A 19851-nucleotide genomic window follows, 5' to 3' on the forward strand; every position below is an offset into this window, starting at 1 on the left:
GGTAAGAAAATTAAAACAAAAGAATCCCTGTTCAGAATTTGGCACAGATCTAGATACCTTTTTCTTCCGATCCCGGGATCTTTTCCTGTGTTTTCTTTTTTTCTCAGTTTCTTCCTCAGCATTTATTTCTAAATCCCTGTTTTTCTTTAACTGTGATGCTGCGTGAGCCATAATGCATTAAAAATCCTTTACAACAATGCTCCCTTGTAAAAGGTGATTTCCTCGGGCACCTTTAGCCAGCCCTTACAGCAAATGTTCCAGTGATTGGAAGGAAATCTGTGACCAGAGCCAGGAACACATTCAGGATTCAGAGATCTCGCAGAAGCTTGCAGTCACTACAAAAACACATAGTTGCAGATTTCTTCCTATACCTTTCTGCACCTGCACCTTTGTAAAACAGTGCAGCCATCGTAATGCATTTAACGTAATGAAAAAGACAGCTGGGACAGAGAAAGCTGTATTATGGCTGTATCCCCTGCCACCAGCTGGAAGTGCCTAAGTGACTCCACTGAAGGGGGAATGCTGAAAAGGAGCGCTTTCTATTAAAAAAATTCCAGAACAATAACATATGCTGCATTGTTTTCTCATCACTAATCTTCAAGCACGTTTTTAAAACCTATTAAAAATAGCAGTGCTAATGTTGTACGTCTCTCAGCTAGTTTTGTGTAGTAAGCCATTTAACCTATAATGAAATGGAGCAGCTCCTACTTTAGGTTAACTGCTGATGGTGACAAAAAAAATAAAATAAAAATTTCTTTCTACCATGGAGACTCTGACTGCATTATGTAGAAAACAATGCATGCATTGCCATATCTTAACAGTGTGTCCTTTATACCCATTTTTCAATTCCAATACATTTTGTGAGAGAGGATTACAGAAAGCCCTGTTGTATTTTTTCCCCCCTTTTTTTTTAAACATACTTATTACAACACATCATACTGAAAGAAAGATGCAATCACACTGGTGTGTGAAACAGGCATTAAATTCATGGGAGATTTTCTGGCACCGTTCATTTACGTGGTCAGAAAGGGAAATCGGCACTATTTCCATGTAGTTGGAAATGTACTTTTAGGCTTTTATGTCAAGGCTTGCTTCAATCATCTTACTATTTTTGCCACCTGAGTCCTCAATGACTGCAGCTTTTGAATATTCATTATGGGAGGTAAAATAGCAGCAGTATTAAGGCCCGCAGGAGGATCTTTTACTAGGATGAACACAGAGCAAGCATCTAGTAAATATGGAACCATATTTTTCTGCACAAATATGAACAATCAGCAGCTTGCCTCAAGACTGCTGTTTTTAACCTTTCCCATTGTTCCTAGTAGCATGTTTCACTGTAATGAAGATTAGCAGTCTAATCTCTTTCAGATAAAATCCCAAAGTCTCTCCAAGTGAAACCAGAGTATTTCACATGGTATTAGCACTTCTTTCCAGAAGGAAAAAAATCAGATTCTGTTGTAAAAATGAAGTTAAATTTAAATTCGAAGTGCAACTAGCCAAATCAGGCTGCATCTTCTCAGCGCAACATAAAACCCAGAGATGTCTCACACGGTTGTAAATATTCTTCCCCTGAACTTGAGAGGCATTTTCTGAATTCTCGTTGCTGAGGCCCAGCAAGCAACATGCTTTAGTTTTCACATAACATGGCTAGAAGAAAAATAGTATTTTAAACCTCCAAAACAGAAACTGCTTTGAACACATCATATGTTGTCGAAAAGGCAGTACATAGTGCACTGCCTGTCTCCTGTTCCCAGGCTAGGAAACTGGGTTTAAAAAGTTGATTATTTTGGAGTGACTTTAAAGAAATGCCCAAGGATGGAGGCCACAGTTATGTGACCTTAGGGATTTTTCTTCCTGCTGCAGTAAAATCACAGGTTTCTGTGTGCATCCAAAGCTCCTATACACCACCTATAAAACCTATACACCAGCATGTACCTCTCCATACTCCCCCTCCACCACTGAAAGACCTCTGAAGCCTCATATAATGCCACTTTGGAAAGCTGTGGGAAGAGGAGTGCTGCACTTGGGCAATGCCTGGTTTTGAACTGGAAGCAGCAAATTCCCACTTCTTGATGTTCTGCAGAGACTTGAGTAAACACGTTTCTAGAGATGCAAAGAGTACGCCCCAGAGATGCTTTGAACTGCAAGGCACAACTGCAAGCTGTCAAAGGCCACTCTCAGGCAGGCACCTGGATTTTGGCCCAGCTCTCCAAGGAAGCCCACGGCAGCAGTGAGGAGACTCTGCTCTAGCACAGGAGCCCTACTAGAGAGAGGAGCTAGCCAGGCTGCTGATTTATGGGGGCTGAAGAAGGTACTTCAAGAAGGACGGTGGCCAAACTATCAAGTTTTGGCGGGAAATGGAAGACTGCCTCGTGCCTATTAAAAAAAATAAAATAAAAAAAGGCAAAGAAAAAGCACCCAAAGCTTCACTTTCTAGCCTGCAAGCTGGCTGCAGGACCTTGGCAGTTATCCTCTTGGAAAGTCAGTTCTCTCTCTGTAAAATAAAGTTGATGTTAGTTCCCCTGTCTGACATAACGCAGTTATTAGCACAGAAGTGCTTAGAAAATACAGCAGAACCAGAACTGAAAGTGGATTCAACAAAGTTCAACAGAGGTGGATCCTTCTTATTCCCCGCACATTTCCATCTGGATTTGAAAGACTCATGAGTCTTTGCCTTAGGAAACCAACTTTATTCGAGCCACACTTGAAGTGAATGCTGCTGTCATTCACCGCTTGCTGGCTAATCCTGTGACGTCCTATAAGCCTTTTAACCATACTAGCCTGTAATTTATGCCTAAATAACCTCATTAAATGAAAATACAAATGATGCATTATCAAGTGTTAGGTGTTAAAAATACTTGAAGCATACTTTCAAAACTGTTAGCACAGAAAACCATGCACATATCCAGCTTAAAGCCCAAGTGCCACCTTATGCACAGGTTGTATTCTATGAAGGTAGAAAGCAGCCCAAGCTTTTATTAATGAGAATAATGCTAAGAAATGAGGATAATAAGTGAACTCACCCAATCCCTTGAGATATGCATAAATTGAAGGATTTTATCTGTCAGCCAAGACTGCTTCATCCCAAGGATCTTTTCAGCTAATTAATCAATTGGACATAACATGCAGATGTTTTTATTATGTGGATTACAATCCTTGCTTCAACTAGAGAGTCCAAACTCCTCCAGAACTAGATTTCAGAAAGAGAAAATGCCTTTTCAAGCTAGGGTTTTGAGAAATACTGTTTTAGCTAGTAAAGCAATGATTAAAAAAAAAAAAAATCAGCATAAGAAAAAAAAGATCCCTTATAGTTAGAGAGACACTAACTAGGGAGATTTTGTGTAGCTTATAGGCTGGGATAGTCTCAAACAGAAAAGAGGTTACAAAAGAAGTGTGAGTAAAAGATTCAGACCTCTGTGGAAGAGTGACTGTGTATGTACAACTCCTGGTTTTGGGGAAATGGTGAACTGGCACCTTTCACTGGAAGGTGACAGGGCACTGCCAGATGAAAGCTGGATGAAGTGTGAAGGTTTTCATGCCAGATATGTCATAACTCACTCCAAGGGAATTGGGTACTGGAAATCTTCATTAAGTGCTTCTTTTCAGACTTCACTAAAATAATTAAGCTATTTGATTTCACCCTTAATTACAAAGTTAATGAAATGCCAATGAGTGTTTCAGCACAATCCATAGGGTCCTGATAAAGAATGATAAACTGTATCTTACTTGAACAATGGGAAATTTACACTTTCTGTTAGCACAGGGATAACGTCTACTTAGCTTCATCTGCTCACAAAGTCATAGTAATAATGGCTGGAAGTGATTTTATCAACCTGAAAGTCAAGTGCGTTATTTGGTTTAGTTTAAGATGCTAGTCCCACTGTTAAAACTAGATTCAAGAGACTGCAAAACAGCATTAGCATATAACATTGAGATGGATTTGGAAAAAACCCACAAGTTATAGGGGGAAAAGATGTTCACAGTCTAATTACTGGTGTTAATTCATCAATTGGTCAGCAGCTTATAGAGCAAAGATAGTACTATCACTTTTACAGTTCTTTTAAACAAATTATACAGCCCTAGAAAAAAAAGATGAGACACTCATGAAAATATTGGCTTATTGAGAAAATGCCAAAAAATAGCTCTATGAAAATCTAAGTGTTTTTAGGTAAGATGGAACACCATAGAAACATTCAGTATTTACACTTCTCAGATCACTATGGATCCAAAAAGATTTATAATCACACACAGTGCTAGAAGGTCACTATGAAAACTTTTACTGGTAAGCAAAGTATGCTACATTTTCCCAAAGATGAAAAGACCACTATAGGTAGACTAGAAATAGAAGAGAGTAAAGGAAAGGAAAACACATGGAGAAAAAGAAATCCAATTCTTACTACATTACTCTCAAATTCTTAATTTCTGAGGTTTCCGGTGCAGAACACATGCCCCTATTGCCCTGCTTTGGATTATTTTGTTGAGTAAAGCAATAGAAATGAGAAGGGGGGAAAAAAAGAAGAACAAGACTTACTAGAAATAATAAACCAATTCATGAAAATAACATTCTGGGAGAATACAAGGTAGAAGAAATAAAAAAAAAATTATTTGTGAAAATAAGTTTACCATAAAAAACTTTCTAACGAGTCTCGTAATGTTCATCTGCTCATGTGTTAGACTAGCAGGCCTTGTGTCTCAAAATCAAACAAAAAGTACCAAACAAGACTAAAAGCTTATTTAGCATTTAATTTTACTTTTTAGCTCCTGTTCACACATTTGATGTCCAGGATAGGATGGACCCATCTCCAAACATGCAGACAATCAAGGCCACTAAGTTGTAAATGAATGGAAAATAAGAGAAGTTAAGGCTTGCTTGGCTCTTCTGTGTTGTTGCACTGAGTTTCTCCCACCACCTGCTTCTTCTAGCAGAATTCTATTTTGGCAATAACAATCCCAGAGAAACTGGGGAAACATGACAGTCAGAAAGGAACGCATGCACTACACAAAAGAGCAGGAAAATACCTAAATTGTACTTTATACACCACTTTTACAGTGCTAACCCCCTCAACTTCTTTGAATTTATAGTATAAAATGTGGAAATGCACTGAATTATGTTCTGTTTCTTAATTGACTTCTTTAGGGCACAAGAGCTTAAAAAATGCTTTGGAAATGACACAAATTCAGGGATGCAGTGATAAAGGCCAGAGGCTTACTACTTCTTAAATGACCCTTCTTAAATTTCCTACTGGAAATTCAGGTAGAAATGATAACAATTGTAAAAACAAAAACAAGCTAACAAACAAAAACCCAAGCCCAAACAAACCACCACAACAACAAAAACCACAACTAAGCCAAACCACCCCAAAAAACCTCAACCCCTCCCCGAAACACACAGAAAACAATCATAGAACATGTTTTCCACTAAGCACTCTCCAGACACATCACCTGCCCTCTGAGCTGAAACAAGATCAAAGCAGCAGCCACTTTTGAGCTCGTAGAATTAAGTGCAAAATTACTACTTCCCTATGTAGGGATGACACTTTTTGGCTTAACTGATGATGTTACACCTGCTGTGGTCCAGCTTACTCAGAACATGAGGATGGTTGTCACGTCTGTGAATTTTAACTCCAAGCTGGAGGCATGAAAATGACTACAGGTTTTTGTTTGCCCTTAAGACTTGCACTGTAAATCCAGACAGTTCAAAGCTGACTCAGGGCTCACTGAATCCATGGTTTCAGGGGCAGGGGAAATGGGGAAATAAATCTTCAGCTGTCCCAGGCCACCACGCAAGCATGGTGAATCCTCCTGCAAACAAACTGGGAGAAGGGAACAATGTGCTCATGCAAAGGCAGAGGAGGAAGGACTTCAGAAGACTGAAGAGCACTCAGGACCTGGAGATCACCAACCCTGTCTTTCAAAACAGGGTTTTGATTTTTTTTGAGGCCTACACAGAGAAAGGGAGCTCACGGTGACAAATTAATAGTAACTCTTCTGTGAAGATGGTGTAAAGAGTTTCATCTCTGACTCCTAACAAACTAAGAAAAAGGTACCTATGTATCTTATTTATAGAGGCACACTAATTGCAAGATAGATTTTGTGTGGGTTTGTGGATGGAATTGCTGAGCAGCCCAGAAAACTTACCCAATGCAAGGAATACTGGTGAGAAAAAGATATATAACCCCTAAATTGTTGCTGAGCACACACACCAAAAACTTTCTTCCCATTCTTCCTCTGCCAAGAAGAATATTGCTAAAACCCTACATTTACTGGGAGCCACTGAAAGTGTAGCAAGCACACACTTTTGAAAAATGCCTTTGTACTTTTTTTCCTCTGCAATTCAAAGACCACACTACAACCAGGGCTGAAACTCCCATGGAGAGCGTCAGCGTCTTAGGGACGCTGATGAAGATCCCTAGGAAATGGCATCGAACTGGTTCCACACATCTTAAGGGGTAGAAGTTCTATCCCAGACTGACACTAGAACACAGTGACATAGCTTTCAACCCTCACTTGGAACGACTGAAACTGTACATTCAGAATACTAACTTCCCTCCGATTCCGACTTTAATTATTTCTCTTTGCCTAGTCCACCACGCTCTCCTAGCTACTGCAAGCCCCAGTAGGGCGACCAAGAGGTCAGCGGAATGGTGCTGAAAGGGCACCAAACTGAGTTCTGATCTCAAAATTTCCTTAGATGTATCTGCATATTACACCAAGAGAGCCAGGAAAAGCTACCCCTGTATATACAGGAGGTAAAAAAATAGGCAGGGTTGGAATCAGCTTTGCACTCCCACATGCAGAAATTGAATGCTGTCTGTGATGTGATAGGAGGATCAATCCTGTCCTGGTGAGCTTCAAAAAAAGAAATGCAAAATGCCATTCATCAGGATTTTATGATTCAGCTACAAACTTCACCCTGAGTGGTCAATTAATCACTGCTGCATCTGTTAACTTCTGCTCCAACACATGAAAGCAATCTGCTCACACATCCAGCAAACACTGAGCCCGAGCTGGGGTTTCCTCCAACATAAGGAAAGCAGGTATCAAGGAGGAGGCTCTCAGAAGCTCCTCTGCCAGGTCATCCAGTCCCCCAGATACAAGATGAGTTATTCCCTGCTAATCTCCGATGGAAAACTCCCTGTCTCAGAGTGGTTTAAAAATAACCCAAAACAGCAGCAGAAAATGTCTTTGTGGTATTTCAAGTTTCTCAGCATCGAGTCCCCGCCTGCTGTCTCTTTTCTGGAGCAGCAGCAGTCTCATCATAATAAAAGCTACACAAAAAGCTTTTATTAAAAACCACTGCAGAACCTGCAAAGGTGCCAGGAAGCAAATGTGCCTAAGCAAATGAAGCTACCAGAGAGTGGGATGGCACCAGTCACAAATAGATGCAACACCTTTGCCTGTAGTTAGTAGAACACTTTCCAGTACCCTTTACTTCGTATTCATTTATTTTTGTTAGGTTTGGGTCAAAAATGTATACTTTAGGCTCAAAGAAATTTTGACCAAGTGAGCCTTTCCATGAATGACTGCACAATGAGCATCCAGGGGCGTTAGGCCTCTCTGCCTTAGCAAGATACTGTGATCATGAAAATATCATTCAACCTTCCCTACCTCTCCAAAAAGAGAAGTACTTTTAACTGTGGACAATGCCAGCACTTTATCACCTTCTGAAATAGGTTATTCTCCCCCACCCACTGCCAACTGACTGACCCAGTGCCTGCATATTTTCCTGTTGCCAAGCTCTGTGCATTAGGAGCAGCTTACTTGTTTTATTTTGAAATAAAAAGTTGCTGAATGAGTGTAACGAAGGACTCATCTGCAAAGGTCACAAGGAAAGGCTCTTGGAAGTTTCCAGCATTCCCCAGCTGCCCCAAGGCTTTCAACAGTATAAACTTTTTGGTTGAATTTCTGTGGCGCAAAAACGCAGAAATTTTAAGAAAGGAAGGAAAATGGTTCCTCAGCTTGTTTGTAGGGTAGGTGGGTTTTCTCATTTTTAATATCCCTGAACTACCTGCGTATGTAAAAAATCTACTACTAACATGCAATACTCCTAAGACAAGGACAACAGGTACACGTGAGCCAACAAGGAGAGCTGCAGTTTCAGTTCCCTCCGTGATCACTGCCACACTTGAGTGCTGGACCAAGGCTCCCTCAGCAAGTACAGAGGACATATTTACTCACTCTAACTGCAAACTTCCCATTTTAGCCAAACCAAGTGCAGAATTTTCAGTGAAGACACCAGTCCCTGCCAGTGTACACATCATTTCTTAACCTTTAAGGAAATATTTGAAATGAAAATATAAAAGCGAAAAAGAAACCTCCAACCCACTCCAGCATAAGAAACTCATTTAACTAGATTCCTTAATTATTCATTATTCTTTTTCTTATGTTGAAATGACCATCTTTGCCTCATTCTCAAAGGATTGCCTCCATAATTAAGTGAGGGAATCATTAAAATCGTAACATGCTGTCCAAGTGAGATTTTAGTGCTTTAAGTGTTCTGCATGCTCCATGCAGCAGTAAGTTGACTTTTATAGGAAAAAAATGCAAAAAAGCAGAATCATTAGCAATCAATAAAAAGAGGCAGAAGGGTATCAAATGCATATTTTTCAGGTGACATTTTTCTCACTTTCTCGTAAGTAAATTAATGTACCAGTCATAAAATCTACACGTTTACACTTAAAACAATGGCATGTGAAAATTCTCAGTTTCCTTAAAATGACAACCAATATTTAAAAAAACCCCTCAGGATAATTTTAGGAACAGAGATTATCTCTCACTTGAAAAAAAATCCCAACCGAAACCTAAAAATCCCAAACCAAACAACAAAGTCCAGCTATTAGTACTTTGATACTAAAATCCTGCTGGAAGAAACCCTTGCAGCAAGAAAGGTAACTACGAAAGATTCATAAAAAATCTAAAAATCACTGCCACTACAAAAAGTCAGAAATGTTTTGTTTCTTCACAGATTTCACATAAAGCTATTAACGCTCACAGGAGGCCAAGTTCTTTCTTGGCCTGGCAAGAGCAAGTGGGCATATAAAAAAAACCCACTTACCTGTGTAATAATTACAATTATCACAGAATAGGTGCATTGACGTGATGCCTGAAAGCCCAGGTAATGTTAGTGCCCTATTCAGAACAGCAGAGCAAGAGGCAATTCCTGTCCAGATCTGCCTGTAAGCTGCACACACAGTACATAGAGGGTGGGAGGCAATGTAGCCCTCCTGCTTTAGCGAGAGGGAGGGCAAACAGGAGAGGATGAAGTTCGAGGGGGAGTTGCTGAGTTTGTGTTGCATGGCAAACAACGTACATCAACACAAGTTTATGTGCTGGGGATGTAAACACAAAAGTAACAGCCTGGAAGACGCAGGAAAGAAATCTCTCTCTCTCTCTCTCCTACACAGCTTTGCTTGGGTCTCATCTGGAACACTGTGTCCTATTTCAGCACTAAACTTCTAGGAAAAAGTTGTCAGCTGAAGATGTGAAGAATTTATTGCTTTAACTGTGAAATCCCTCTTCTTCAGAAAACAACCCTGAATGCTTCTCTGAATCTGTGGTTAGTAATAAATAACTTTGGACATGCATATCCACACACTCTTAGCAAAGACAAATACCAGCCAGCACTGCATCCTTGCTCATTTGCCTGTCTCCCCACACCAGCCCTTCTGGATTTTTATTTTTCCCCCCAAAATAGGCAAACCCATAGGAGACTGGAGGCAAACCTCCATAAAAACTAAAGATCACTCTCCAATTTTTATTTTTTTATGTTCCTATGATTTATCTTAAACTGGCTTGTGGAGGGGCTGAGAAGGAGGAACGTTACACGGAAATTCTGTTCAGGGATAAAGGGACTGTTCCCTTTTTAAAGATAGAATAAATTCAAACTAAAATGTTTAACAAACCTAAACTTTAAATAATCAATACTTCACAGAGCAGAAGAGAAGAAAACATACAAGGACTGTTGCCCAGACCAGCTCCAAGGCTACTGAAACAGGTGCATAACAACAGGGGTACATAACAACAATAACTCTGTGCAGTTCATGCTAGGACACAGGAATTACATAGGCTTAAGATGAAATTCCAGCCACTAGAGTTTTTTGATGTTCTGGGTTTGGTTTTGGAGGCAGGGGGGTGGTTTGAGACTTCCTGGAAAATAGGCAGGATAGCAAAAGACTGTTGAAGACCAAATTAGTACTAAACTAGAACAGGGAGGGGAAAGAAAACGCAAAAAACCAGGAGATAATAAAATTGTACACTGGTCTGGTTAAATTTCCAGTCCTAGCTATCCTCCCATATCTGTATCTGAATCTATCACTACCTGGAAGTTACTGGGATGAACTGCAATTAATCTGGATTTGTCAAGAGGAAACCGCATAAAATTAATTTAATTTTATTTCATGGAAAGGCAACAGGCATTGGAGACTGGAGAACAGCAATACTTGTACCTGACATTCTCTTAAGCAAGGTAAGGAACATGGTGTTGATGAAAAGATTGTTAGATTAATCCAAGAGGGACCTGGTAACTGAACTCAGGAACAAGATATTAACATTCATTGTCAAAAAGGATGGATGTTCTGCAAGAGTCTGTCCTGGATTTGCTTCTCTCCAATGTTTTATTAATGATTTGGGCAATACGAAAAGTTTATTATCAATACAAACATGAAATTACAAGAAGCATGTGCATGTTAAAGAGTGAAAGTTTAGACCAAAATGATAAGTAAGACCAGAGGAATGGTGTGGGGGGGAAAAAACCCCATGCAATACAGACAAATTGCAGTGGAAATAAGGAGGAAAATGTTTTTACACAGGCTAGAGAGCAAATAAGAACTGTTCTTCAGCATTGTCTGCGGGGGATAAAATCTTGCAGGTTCAACACAGGACAAAAGACAAGCAGCAGAGTAAAGTGCAGAAGTACAGCCTGCACAGTGAAATCATCTTTCTCTTCTATTTAGTATTTGCAAAGCTGCAGGTATACTGTGACTGACTTCTGCTATTCTGCTGCCAGGAAGATATGAATATTTGGGAAACAACAAGAGCAATCAGAAGTCTGTAAAACACATCCTCCTTTAGCCTGAAGAAAAGATGACTGATGGAACATGGCAACAGTCCTCAAGTCCATCAAAACCTTACAAAATGCAGAAGAAAATAGTCTGTTCTCCACCATTACTATGGATAGTAAGAGGAGTAGCAAGTTTCAGTTGCAGCCACCAGATTTGGGTGAGATACTATGAGGACTTTTAACAATAAGGAACCTCTTCAACAGCACGCAAGGGACCAGAATGGAAACTTTACAACTTTCCCAAGTAAAATACATATTAGGATCCCCTTAGCAATCCTTACATCTGTGCTGCTCATGACAATCCTATGAGCACTGGACCAAGGGGTATCCCAGCTTCCAAAAGTCTGTTCTTACTTCAACCTTACTGAGACAGTACAAAACTATTTTATTGATTTCAGTGTTGTATACTTTAGTACGGTTGACAGTTAGAAATGTATTTTCTTAACACAAAAATCTATGACCGTTACCTGCTTCACATCATCAGAAGCAGAGCTCCAAATGAAGATCCAAATCAAAAGAGAACAGTGATGTGTTTGAATTATTCTGGCAAGTCTGAAAGTCTTAAAAAGGTATTTCTCTATGTATCAAAAATAGAATTTCAAAAACCTACTTTAATTCTATAAGGTTAAAAATTAAGAGGAGTTAAACACAATAAACTATATAGAACTATACAATATGCTGAGAAGCCTGGTCTAAGTTACAGGCACACTAAAGAGCTCTAAAAAAAATGCAGTCCAAGATCCTTAAGCCAGCAAGGAGGGGCACAGCAAGCTCGCTGCCCTGGTCTTCAGGAGAGCAGACTTTGTCCTCTTCAGGGATCTGCCTGGTAGAGAGACATGGGATAAAGCCTCCAGAGGGAAGAGGGACCCAGGAAAGCTGGTTGACATTCAAGGACCACCTCCTCCAAGCTCGGAAGTGATGCATCTCAACAAGAGGAAGCCAGGCAAAACCACCAGGAGGTCTGCATGGATGAACAAGGAGTTCCTGGATTAACTCAAGCATGAAGCCTGTAGAGGGTGGAAGCAAGGACTGGTAGCCTGGGAAGGATACAGAGAAATTGTATCCAGGAATCAGGTTAGGAAATTTAAAGCCCTGATGGAACTAAGCCTGGCCAGGAACATCAAGTGCAACAGGAAAAGCCTCTATAGGTATGTTGGTGATAAAAGGAAGACTTAGAAAAATGTGGGCCTTCACTGGAAGGAAACAGGAAACCAGGTTACCCGGGATACGGAGAAGACTGAGATACTTGACAAGGTTTTTGCCTCAGCCTTCACCAACAAATGCTCCAGCTGCACTGCATGAGTCCCAGGAGACAAAGGCAGGGCCTGGGAGAATAAGGAACTGCCCACTACCGGAGATCTTGTTTGAGACCATCCGAGGAACCCGAAGGTGCGCAAGTCCATGGGACCTGACGAGATCCAACTGCAGGTCCTGAGGGAACTGGCAGCTGAAGCTCCTAAGCCACTACCCACCATATTCGAGAAGCTGTGGTAGGCTGGTGAAGATCCCACTGACTGGAAAAAGGGAAGCACAACCCCCATTTTTTTAAAAAGACCATCCAGGGAAATACAGGGAACCCATCAGTCTCATACCAGTGCCTGCCACGATAGGAGGGTCAGAGTGAGATGATCTTTCAGGTCCATTCCAGCCCAATCCAAACCTTTTTATGATGGAGTACTAGGCACCATTTTCTTCCTACACATTAAGATGCTCTGTTTGATAGCACACACAAAATCAAGACTTTACATGGACTCTTTAGGGACATTGCAACATTTTTGGCATTAACTTGCAAAACCACTGCATAGAATTACAGCTACTTAGAGAAATCAGAGTGGCTGATAATGCATCTCTTCTAAGCATATATTACATACTTAAGAAAGCAAGAAAAATATTAAAATTCAATTTTTAGCCTTAGAGCTGCTTTCTAGAGTTACAGTGTATATTCTGAAGGGTATTCACAGGCTGCATAAAGGCAGACTAACAAACTTTCAAGCTATAGAGGCCACAATCCAGTACAACTGCAGTTTGAGTCGCTGTGTAGTTTGGCAAGAGGCTACAGCCAGAGCGATAATGAAAATCAAATTTGGGACTGCATCACAAGAACTGTGTGAACAGTAAATTAACAACTTACACACTATTCAGCAAAAAAATTTTAAAAAAGAGAAGCACTAATCAGAATCAGCCAGTTCTCACAGGCTCCCAGTGCGTAGGCTGAATAATTGTCTCATCATGATAATAGCTCTTATGACAACCATGATCTCACCACTGCACTCCAAGATCCAGAATGCTGCTGGTACTCTCACACCCACAACAAGGCACACTCGCTCTTTGCATTTGAAGAAAATCCTACTCTGCAGCTCCAATCCTTGGCTGTTAATGCAGGCAGGGTATAATCTTGTTATTTTTTATGCCTTTGCTTTCAAGCCACAAAACCTATGTATTTCCTCTGTAGACAGAATAGCACAGACTACAATTCCTATTGTTATGAAGACATCTCCCATTCCACCATTAATTCAAAACAAATAGCAGAGTTAACAGCAGTAGTAAAAATCAGCAGTATGCACCTGATAAATAAAATAAAAATTGAGATGCAATTTTATGTTTCGTAGCTCATTTTCTCCATCTAATTTCTGCTTTACAGAGGCAGCGGGTTACAATCTATTCTGCACTGAGATCAGGGCATAAAACATGCCTTTTGCCACCACTTCCCCTTCCCTCCTCTCTTATTGGAGGCCTGGCACCATCTGTTTTTAAGTGTAGTTCTATCGTTTTCTCTGGGTTAACAAAGCAGTGAAAATTAGCACCAGCCACAGGTCTGGTTAAGCATGTAAACTCAGGCAAAAAGGAAGGAAGCATTCATCAGTGTTCCATCAACACCCATTGAAAAACCCAAGGTATGAAAAAGAACATCAGATGAGAGATCTCTGTTCCTGAAGGACAGGCAGGAAGAGCACCCTTGCTGCAGTGTGTTCACTGTGCCCTGACACATGAGCTGCCACTGTCTCTTCTGGAAAGGGCAGAAGCTACTGCCCCATGACAAAGCTGTTACAAGCAGCACACCCCCAGAACTGAAGCATCTCTCTATTTTCCTTAGTAAGATATTAATATATTTCATGGTGAAGTGACTGGGTTCACACACAACAATAGGTCAAGGAAGAGAGAAGAACTTGCAACAACTTAAAAGCACCAGCCAAGACTTATCATCAGTTCAAACTAGTGTCAGGGAAGGCTGTGGACTGCTGCCAGCTGGATATCCACCCTACAGTCTCATTCCCACCTGTTTTAAGCACTGGATACACAGTGCCACCCTCCAAAATGTCATGAAAGTATGTCTATCCTTTTTAGTTTTTACAGCACACGAGGTTTCAACAGCCCCAGCCTCAGTGCAGAAGAGAACAGCTGCCACAGCACCAGTGTGTGCCAGCTCCTGGAATGCTGCTGGAGCCAGCTCTGGGACAGCCTGACCTCCCTGACAAAGCCTGGCTCCTGCAGTAGGCAGGAAAAAGGAAAAGCACTCTGGCAGTTTGTTGTCATGCTGCCTGGAGTAGGGGCTGGCCTGCCAGGACACGACAGATATGAATAGGAGCCTCTCTGAAGGACACACTTATTCCTAAAAAAAAATAAACCATTACTCCATGAATGACATACTCAGTCCGATGTGCATGTGAATTCACTCCATCTGCAACCCCAGGTAAACTGTCCAAATTCCCACATTATGTCTCAAATTTAAACAAGCTGCTCCCTGAAAAGCAGAGCTGATTAAGTCTGATTTTCCATATCCCCTTGGATGATGTGTCTCCACAGTACTCATTGCACAACAGCTTCAGGTCCCCCCCATCCCTTTCAGGCCACAGCTCCCCTGCCAGCCCCTTCCAGTCCTTCCCTGGGCGCTGGTGTCCCCACCCTCACCACGCCTCAAGGTCCCTGCCCACACCACGAAATCCGCAGAGCATCCGGTCCTCTGACACATTCCCTGCAGCTCACAAAATGCCTTTTATGATTGTGTAGGCTTACATTTCCTTGGGAAACTAGAGTTAAATTGCACACACAGAGTGAAAAGCAGAAGCACTGTGGGAAACTGTAGGTATTTTGTTATAAAAGGTAAGAAGAACCAGTTTTTCTCTACACTTCAATACTTCCCCACCACAAGGCACAACGACAGCAACATCAGAGAGACTTTGTGGAATAATGGCTCTCTGCACTTTTTAAATTTTACTTAAAATTAATTAGCCCAGTAATAGGTAAACAGGAAGACGAATTTTCAATTTCTTGCTTGGGTAATCTTCAGGGCATCTAGAAGAGATCACAGTGAGTAAGGCTGAATCCCTCAATGTTCTCCTTCAGTTGGCAGATTTTTGGATGGATCTTTATTCTCTCAGTGGGACAACTTCCAGTACTTGAGGCTTTTAAAAATCAAAAATAGAAATAACTTGCATGATGACAAAACTGAAAAGGCCCAAAGGGGATTTTGAAGTCAAAACCTGTGGAGATTCAGAATAATGCAATCTCTTGTACAGGAAAAACCCAATTTATTGATACAGTCAATATTACCAGATAATACTAAGAACCTGATAAGAAAAATTAAGCCTACCTACAAAGTGCACTCCTTCCATGTTCTGCTGCTCTCCAAATGGAAGTTGTGGAAACAGAGATAATTACTGCCTTAAAGTACATCAGCAAAAAGTGCAACCAAGTCAATTAAGTCAAATGAAGAAAGGATTTACCAACCAGAACTGGCAAGACATCTCTGCCTGACCCACAAGAGGAAAACAAAAACAGTCTTCCACATTGCTTCTTGTGATCATTCTTTGTGATGTTTTGACACATCAAAACCATTTTAAGAAGTTCCAATTAAAACTTATATTTAACAAAAAAAAAAAAAAAAAAAAAAAAAAAAAAAAGAAAGAAAGAAAGAAAGAAAAAATAAAATATATGCAAGGGACCCCACTGTGAAAAGGTGTCTTATTTAAAGAATCTTTAAAGCTGCACAGTGGGGTACTGAGTAAGTTTCAATTTTTTTTTTTTTTTTTTTAATTGAGCTCCAAGCACAAATCAAAGATGTTCTTTACCTTTGTCATCAAGTCTGCTAAGGAAAACATCAGACTCATAGACCCAGATGTGGTGAGTAGGCACCCAAGTATATTGACTAGATTATTGAACATAGCTGTTTTAAAAATTATAGATGAGGACACAGTTTATTACCACAGCAATCTGACCCAGCAGCATAAACCTAAAATTCTCCAGAACTTTCATTTCCAAAGCACCAAAATACTTTCGCTTCTTTCATATTTCTTAGCACTGAAAATAATTTTCTAGGGAAAAACATTCTCCAAAGCCATGCTTCTGTGGACAGCTTTTATAACCTTATGCATAAATCTGCCAAGTCAAAGAATTTTGGTTTTGGAGAACTATTTAAAAATTTGGACAATTAACATTATCAACATCACAGACTAAAAAAAAAAATTAGCTAAATGATATCCTTGTCACAACAGACGATTTTGATGAGCAGCAAATTTTGAGGCCTGGGTAAACTCTTTGCGCATAACTTAGACCCTTAAATCAAGGGAGAGCAAGAAATAGCTAGATAGCACTTTTGTCTAGAATTCCTTTCCAAGAAAGCAAATAGGAGCCATGCTCACATTGCTTAACTTCCATCTACATACCTGCACCTAGCATGTCCTGCCCTGTGGAAAGGCCTGGCCAAGAGACTAGGCTATGTTCAAGGACTTGGAACAGGATTTTCCCTCTCTGAAAACAACCTTTGGTCCATTTCTACTTAACCTGAAGAGTATAAGCTACAATAAAGGCAAAAATCGTTGGGGTTTGAGGCTGAGGTGGGTTTTTGGTTTTACTGGAGAAGTTCCAGCAAGACCAGGGTTGGTTGAAGAACAGTAAGCCAGAAAAGACAAACCTGAGCATACTCACTGCCACCTGGCAGGTCTAAGATTAGGACCAGAGGTAATAAAGACAAACTTCTCTAGGATCCCATAGGAGCTTTGCAGGAAAAATTGAGAAGGACCATCATGGGCATAAGAAAGCAGGCAGTCCTTTATTACTCTCCATTTGTCTACAAGGGATGGCAGCCTCCAGGAGTCTGCATGGAAAGGAAGCCTGATGTCGATGCAAGGCTTTGGCTGAGGTGTCTGACAAGCACTTCCAAGGCCTGTGGTTATGAAGGGGTTGCGTGAACTGACACCTGGTGGCTCCAAAGTGACAGATGTGACTACAGAGAAATGAGTAGGCAAGTAAGGCTGGAAGCAGGAACTGCTGCTGGAAGCACAGACACTTTCTGCATTCATACCCATACAGCAGAAAGCTCCACAATTTAACTGCGCCTTGCACATGGAAATGTTATTTCCTTTAAATTGTATAAAAACACCAGTGATTCATTCCTGCTCATTTGCCTCCACGTCAGGCACGATTTTATTCACCTTTACCGTATTCCCCTTTATTCATTCCTCTTCAAGCTGTACAGATCTGCTCTATTTAACTTCCCCTCACACAAGAAGTGATTCTTTTGCCATTCTTAAAACATATTCCCATTTTACATTCTTTTAGTAAGTAGGATGTGGGGTAGTGGAGAAACAGAAGCTCTTCTCAATGCAAGACTCAACAAAGGAATACAATTTTGTTTTGTTTTCTGTTTTCTTCTAAACTATTCCCAGTGTTACTTACCAACCTTTTTGATCATACTCCTGGACTGCGAGCAGACACATCAAGGAGATACCTGCACGTTCTAAATTGTTACTAAACAAAAAAGTAAAGAAATCCAAAACACCAAGGCTCCGTTCAAATACTGAAATATACCAGATGAAAGAAGACAGGCATTAATCTTGCCTAGTTTCCCCTCCAGGAAAGAGGAGTTATATATATTTACTCTTCATCTGCTTTATCCAATTCTGATTTAACTGACTGACTCTCATCTTTTCCCCAAGAGTACAATGTATTTTTCAGTAGTAGTCAAACTTCACAAAGGATTTGAAATCACTGGATATCTTTAAATGCTTTTATGGACAAAGGATGCAATTCTGATCTCACTCTATGTGTGCACAAATCAGGAGTCATTCCACTGAGGCAAATGAAGTAATAGCTGAGCAACTGATAGAAAGTAAAGCAAGGCAAGCCTAAAAGCATGTTCCCAGAAATGCCACCAAGTCAAGAAAGCCATTTGCAAATGGCAGTACAGAAGAAAGAGTGAGCAACAGACAAATGAATGCTCAATTTATTTCAGACAAGAGTGACAAGAGTTTCTGGAAATGACATAACAGGAGCTACTAACAGCTTGGCAGAAGCAAGAGCAACAAGATATTCCCTCATCCAGGGGCTTGGCAGCATGCCAGTAAGGGGCTGAAACTTGCCTGTATTGTTAAAACCATCAGTTAAATACAACCCAGGTGGAAAGTCACCCTAAAGTCTAAAAGGCTTTCCCAACAATCTGCTGAAAGAGGCAGCAGGGAAGGGGGTTTAGGCATTTCCGAAGGTGAAGTGATGAATTCCGGCCTCTAACCTACGAACAATCTCCTTGCTTCACAATGATCTGACTTCTGGATGACTGAGCGTAAAATCCTTCTGAGTTGCTTCCTGACTCTTATGGTAAGGTGTTGCAGTTTTATTATAATGGCCAGCCATTTTCTTAAAGTTTAAGACCTTTCTTTTCACAATTGCAAAAGCTACCTGATGCCAATACCATTAAAAAAACCCCAAAAACCAAGCAAACGAATAACAAAAAACAAGTGTGAAAACTGAAGTGGGCTGAGACTAATTGCTGGAAAAACATAGCACAGCATAACTGAGTAGGACCTGCTGAGCTTACACCTTAAGTCTTCCTTCAGAGGCAAAAGAGAACCTTGCAGTTCCACCCCAATCTGTTTAAATGCACGCGCTTCAATTCTGCCTTCTCCAGTATTAATCTTTCCCACAAGCCTAACTTCAGCCATCATGGATCACAAGACACAGCAAACTTCAGCTCTGTATTTGGAATTAATAAATTCAACTCAGAATTTATTTGCTTCATCAAATCAAGAAATAAAGTTATTTTCGTCACTGGGACTTCAAGCTCTTTTCATAAAAGAGCACTGTAGCAAGAAGTGAATAAACCCAGTTCTCTCCAGCTCAAATTTCAAGGCAATATATTGGGTGGGGTTTTTTGTTTTGTTATTATTAAAACAAACTCACTCAGCTTGGATCAGCAATGGTTTCATGTTTTGCTCATACTTTACATCTTTCTCAAGGAAGCTGTGAATAACCCAAAGCATCATTTATCATCCTCTTTTTGGCAGGGGATAAAATTACAGAACAAGTAGAAATCCAGGCAGCAGAGACATTAAAAAATGCAGGCAGCCCAGCGACTACCACTATCCTACATATATATGATACTGGAAAAGGCTGACTTCACCCAATCCTACAGAGTAGGTGAATTTTCAGGTCACTGTTCACCACGGTGATGAAAATACAGTGCCTAGGAGCAAAAGGCAAGCACTGGGCACCTTAAAATAAGTAAATGAGTAAATAAATAAAAGTGAGGCAAAGGTCTCCAAAAAAAAAAAGCCTTGAGCCAAGAATTTACTGAATGCTTCTGCAAAACCATTGTAAGAACAGAGACTGGATTTCAACAAAGCCACTCAAAACCTGGCCCCGAGCAGAACATTTCCTCCCCTTTTGGATCATGCTGCTTTTAGGACATGCTGTTCACATTGGCAACTGCAAAGGGTTGTGTCATACCTGGCACAGATGAAGCCATAGGCAAATAGTCAAGGCCACGCAAGAAGAGGCAGCAGAGGGACTCAACCATG

At 40.6% G+C, this 19851-nt stretch overlaps 1 protein-coding gene across 32 annotated transcripts in view; it reads right to left on the reverse strand.

Annotated features, from left to right (window-relative positions):
- ANK3 (ankyrin 3) overlaps nucleotides 1-19851 on the reverse strand; it is a 347313-nt gene that overhangs the window by 196832 nt on the left and 130630 nt on the right. For 11 of the 32 annotated variants that reach the window (XM_048311280.1, XM_048311307.1, XM_048311290.1 and 8 more), the window contains exon 1: nucleotides 58-495. The exons of 3 other annotated variants lie outside the window; for them this stretch is intronic. In XM_048311280.1, the coding sequence (XP_048167237.1) occupies nucleotides 58-171 (114 nt within the window). In that variant the 5' untranslated portion in view covers nucleotides 172-495. Of the gene's footprint in view, nucleotides 1-57; nucleotides 499-19851 lie in introns of those variants that run through there. 18 more of the 32 variants (XM_048311295.1, XM_048311294.1, XM_048311293.1 and 15 more) reach the window with 7 other exon arrangements.

This window comes from Corvus hawaiiensis, chromosome 8 (assembly GCF_020740725.1).
Source record: "Corvus hawaiiensis isolate bCorHaw1 chromosome 8, bCorHaw1.pri.cur, whole genome shotgun sequence".
NCBI classification, from domain to species: Eukaryota; Metazoa; Chordata; class Aves; order Passeriformes; family Corvidae; genus Corvus; species Corvus hawaiiensis.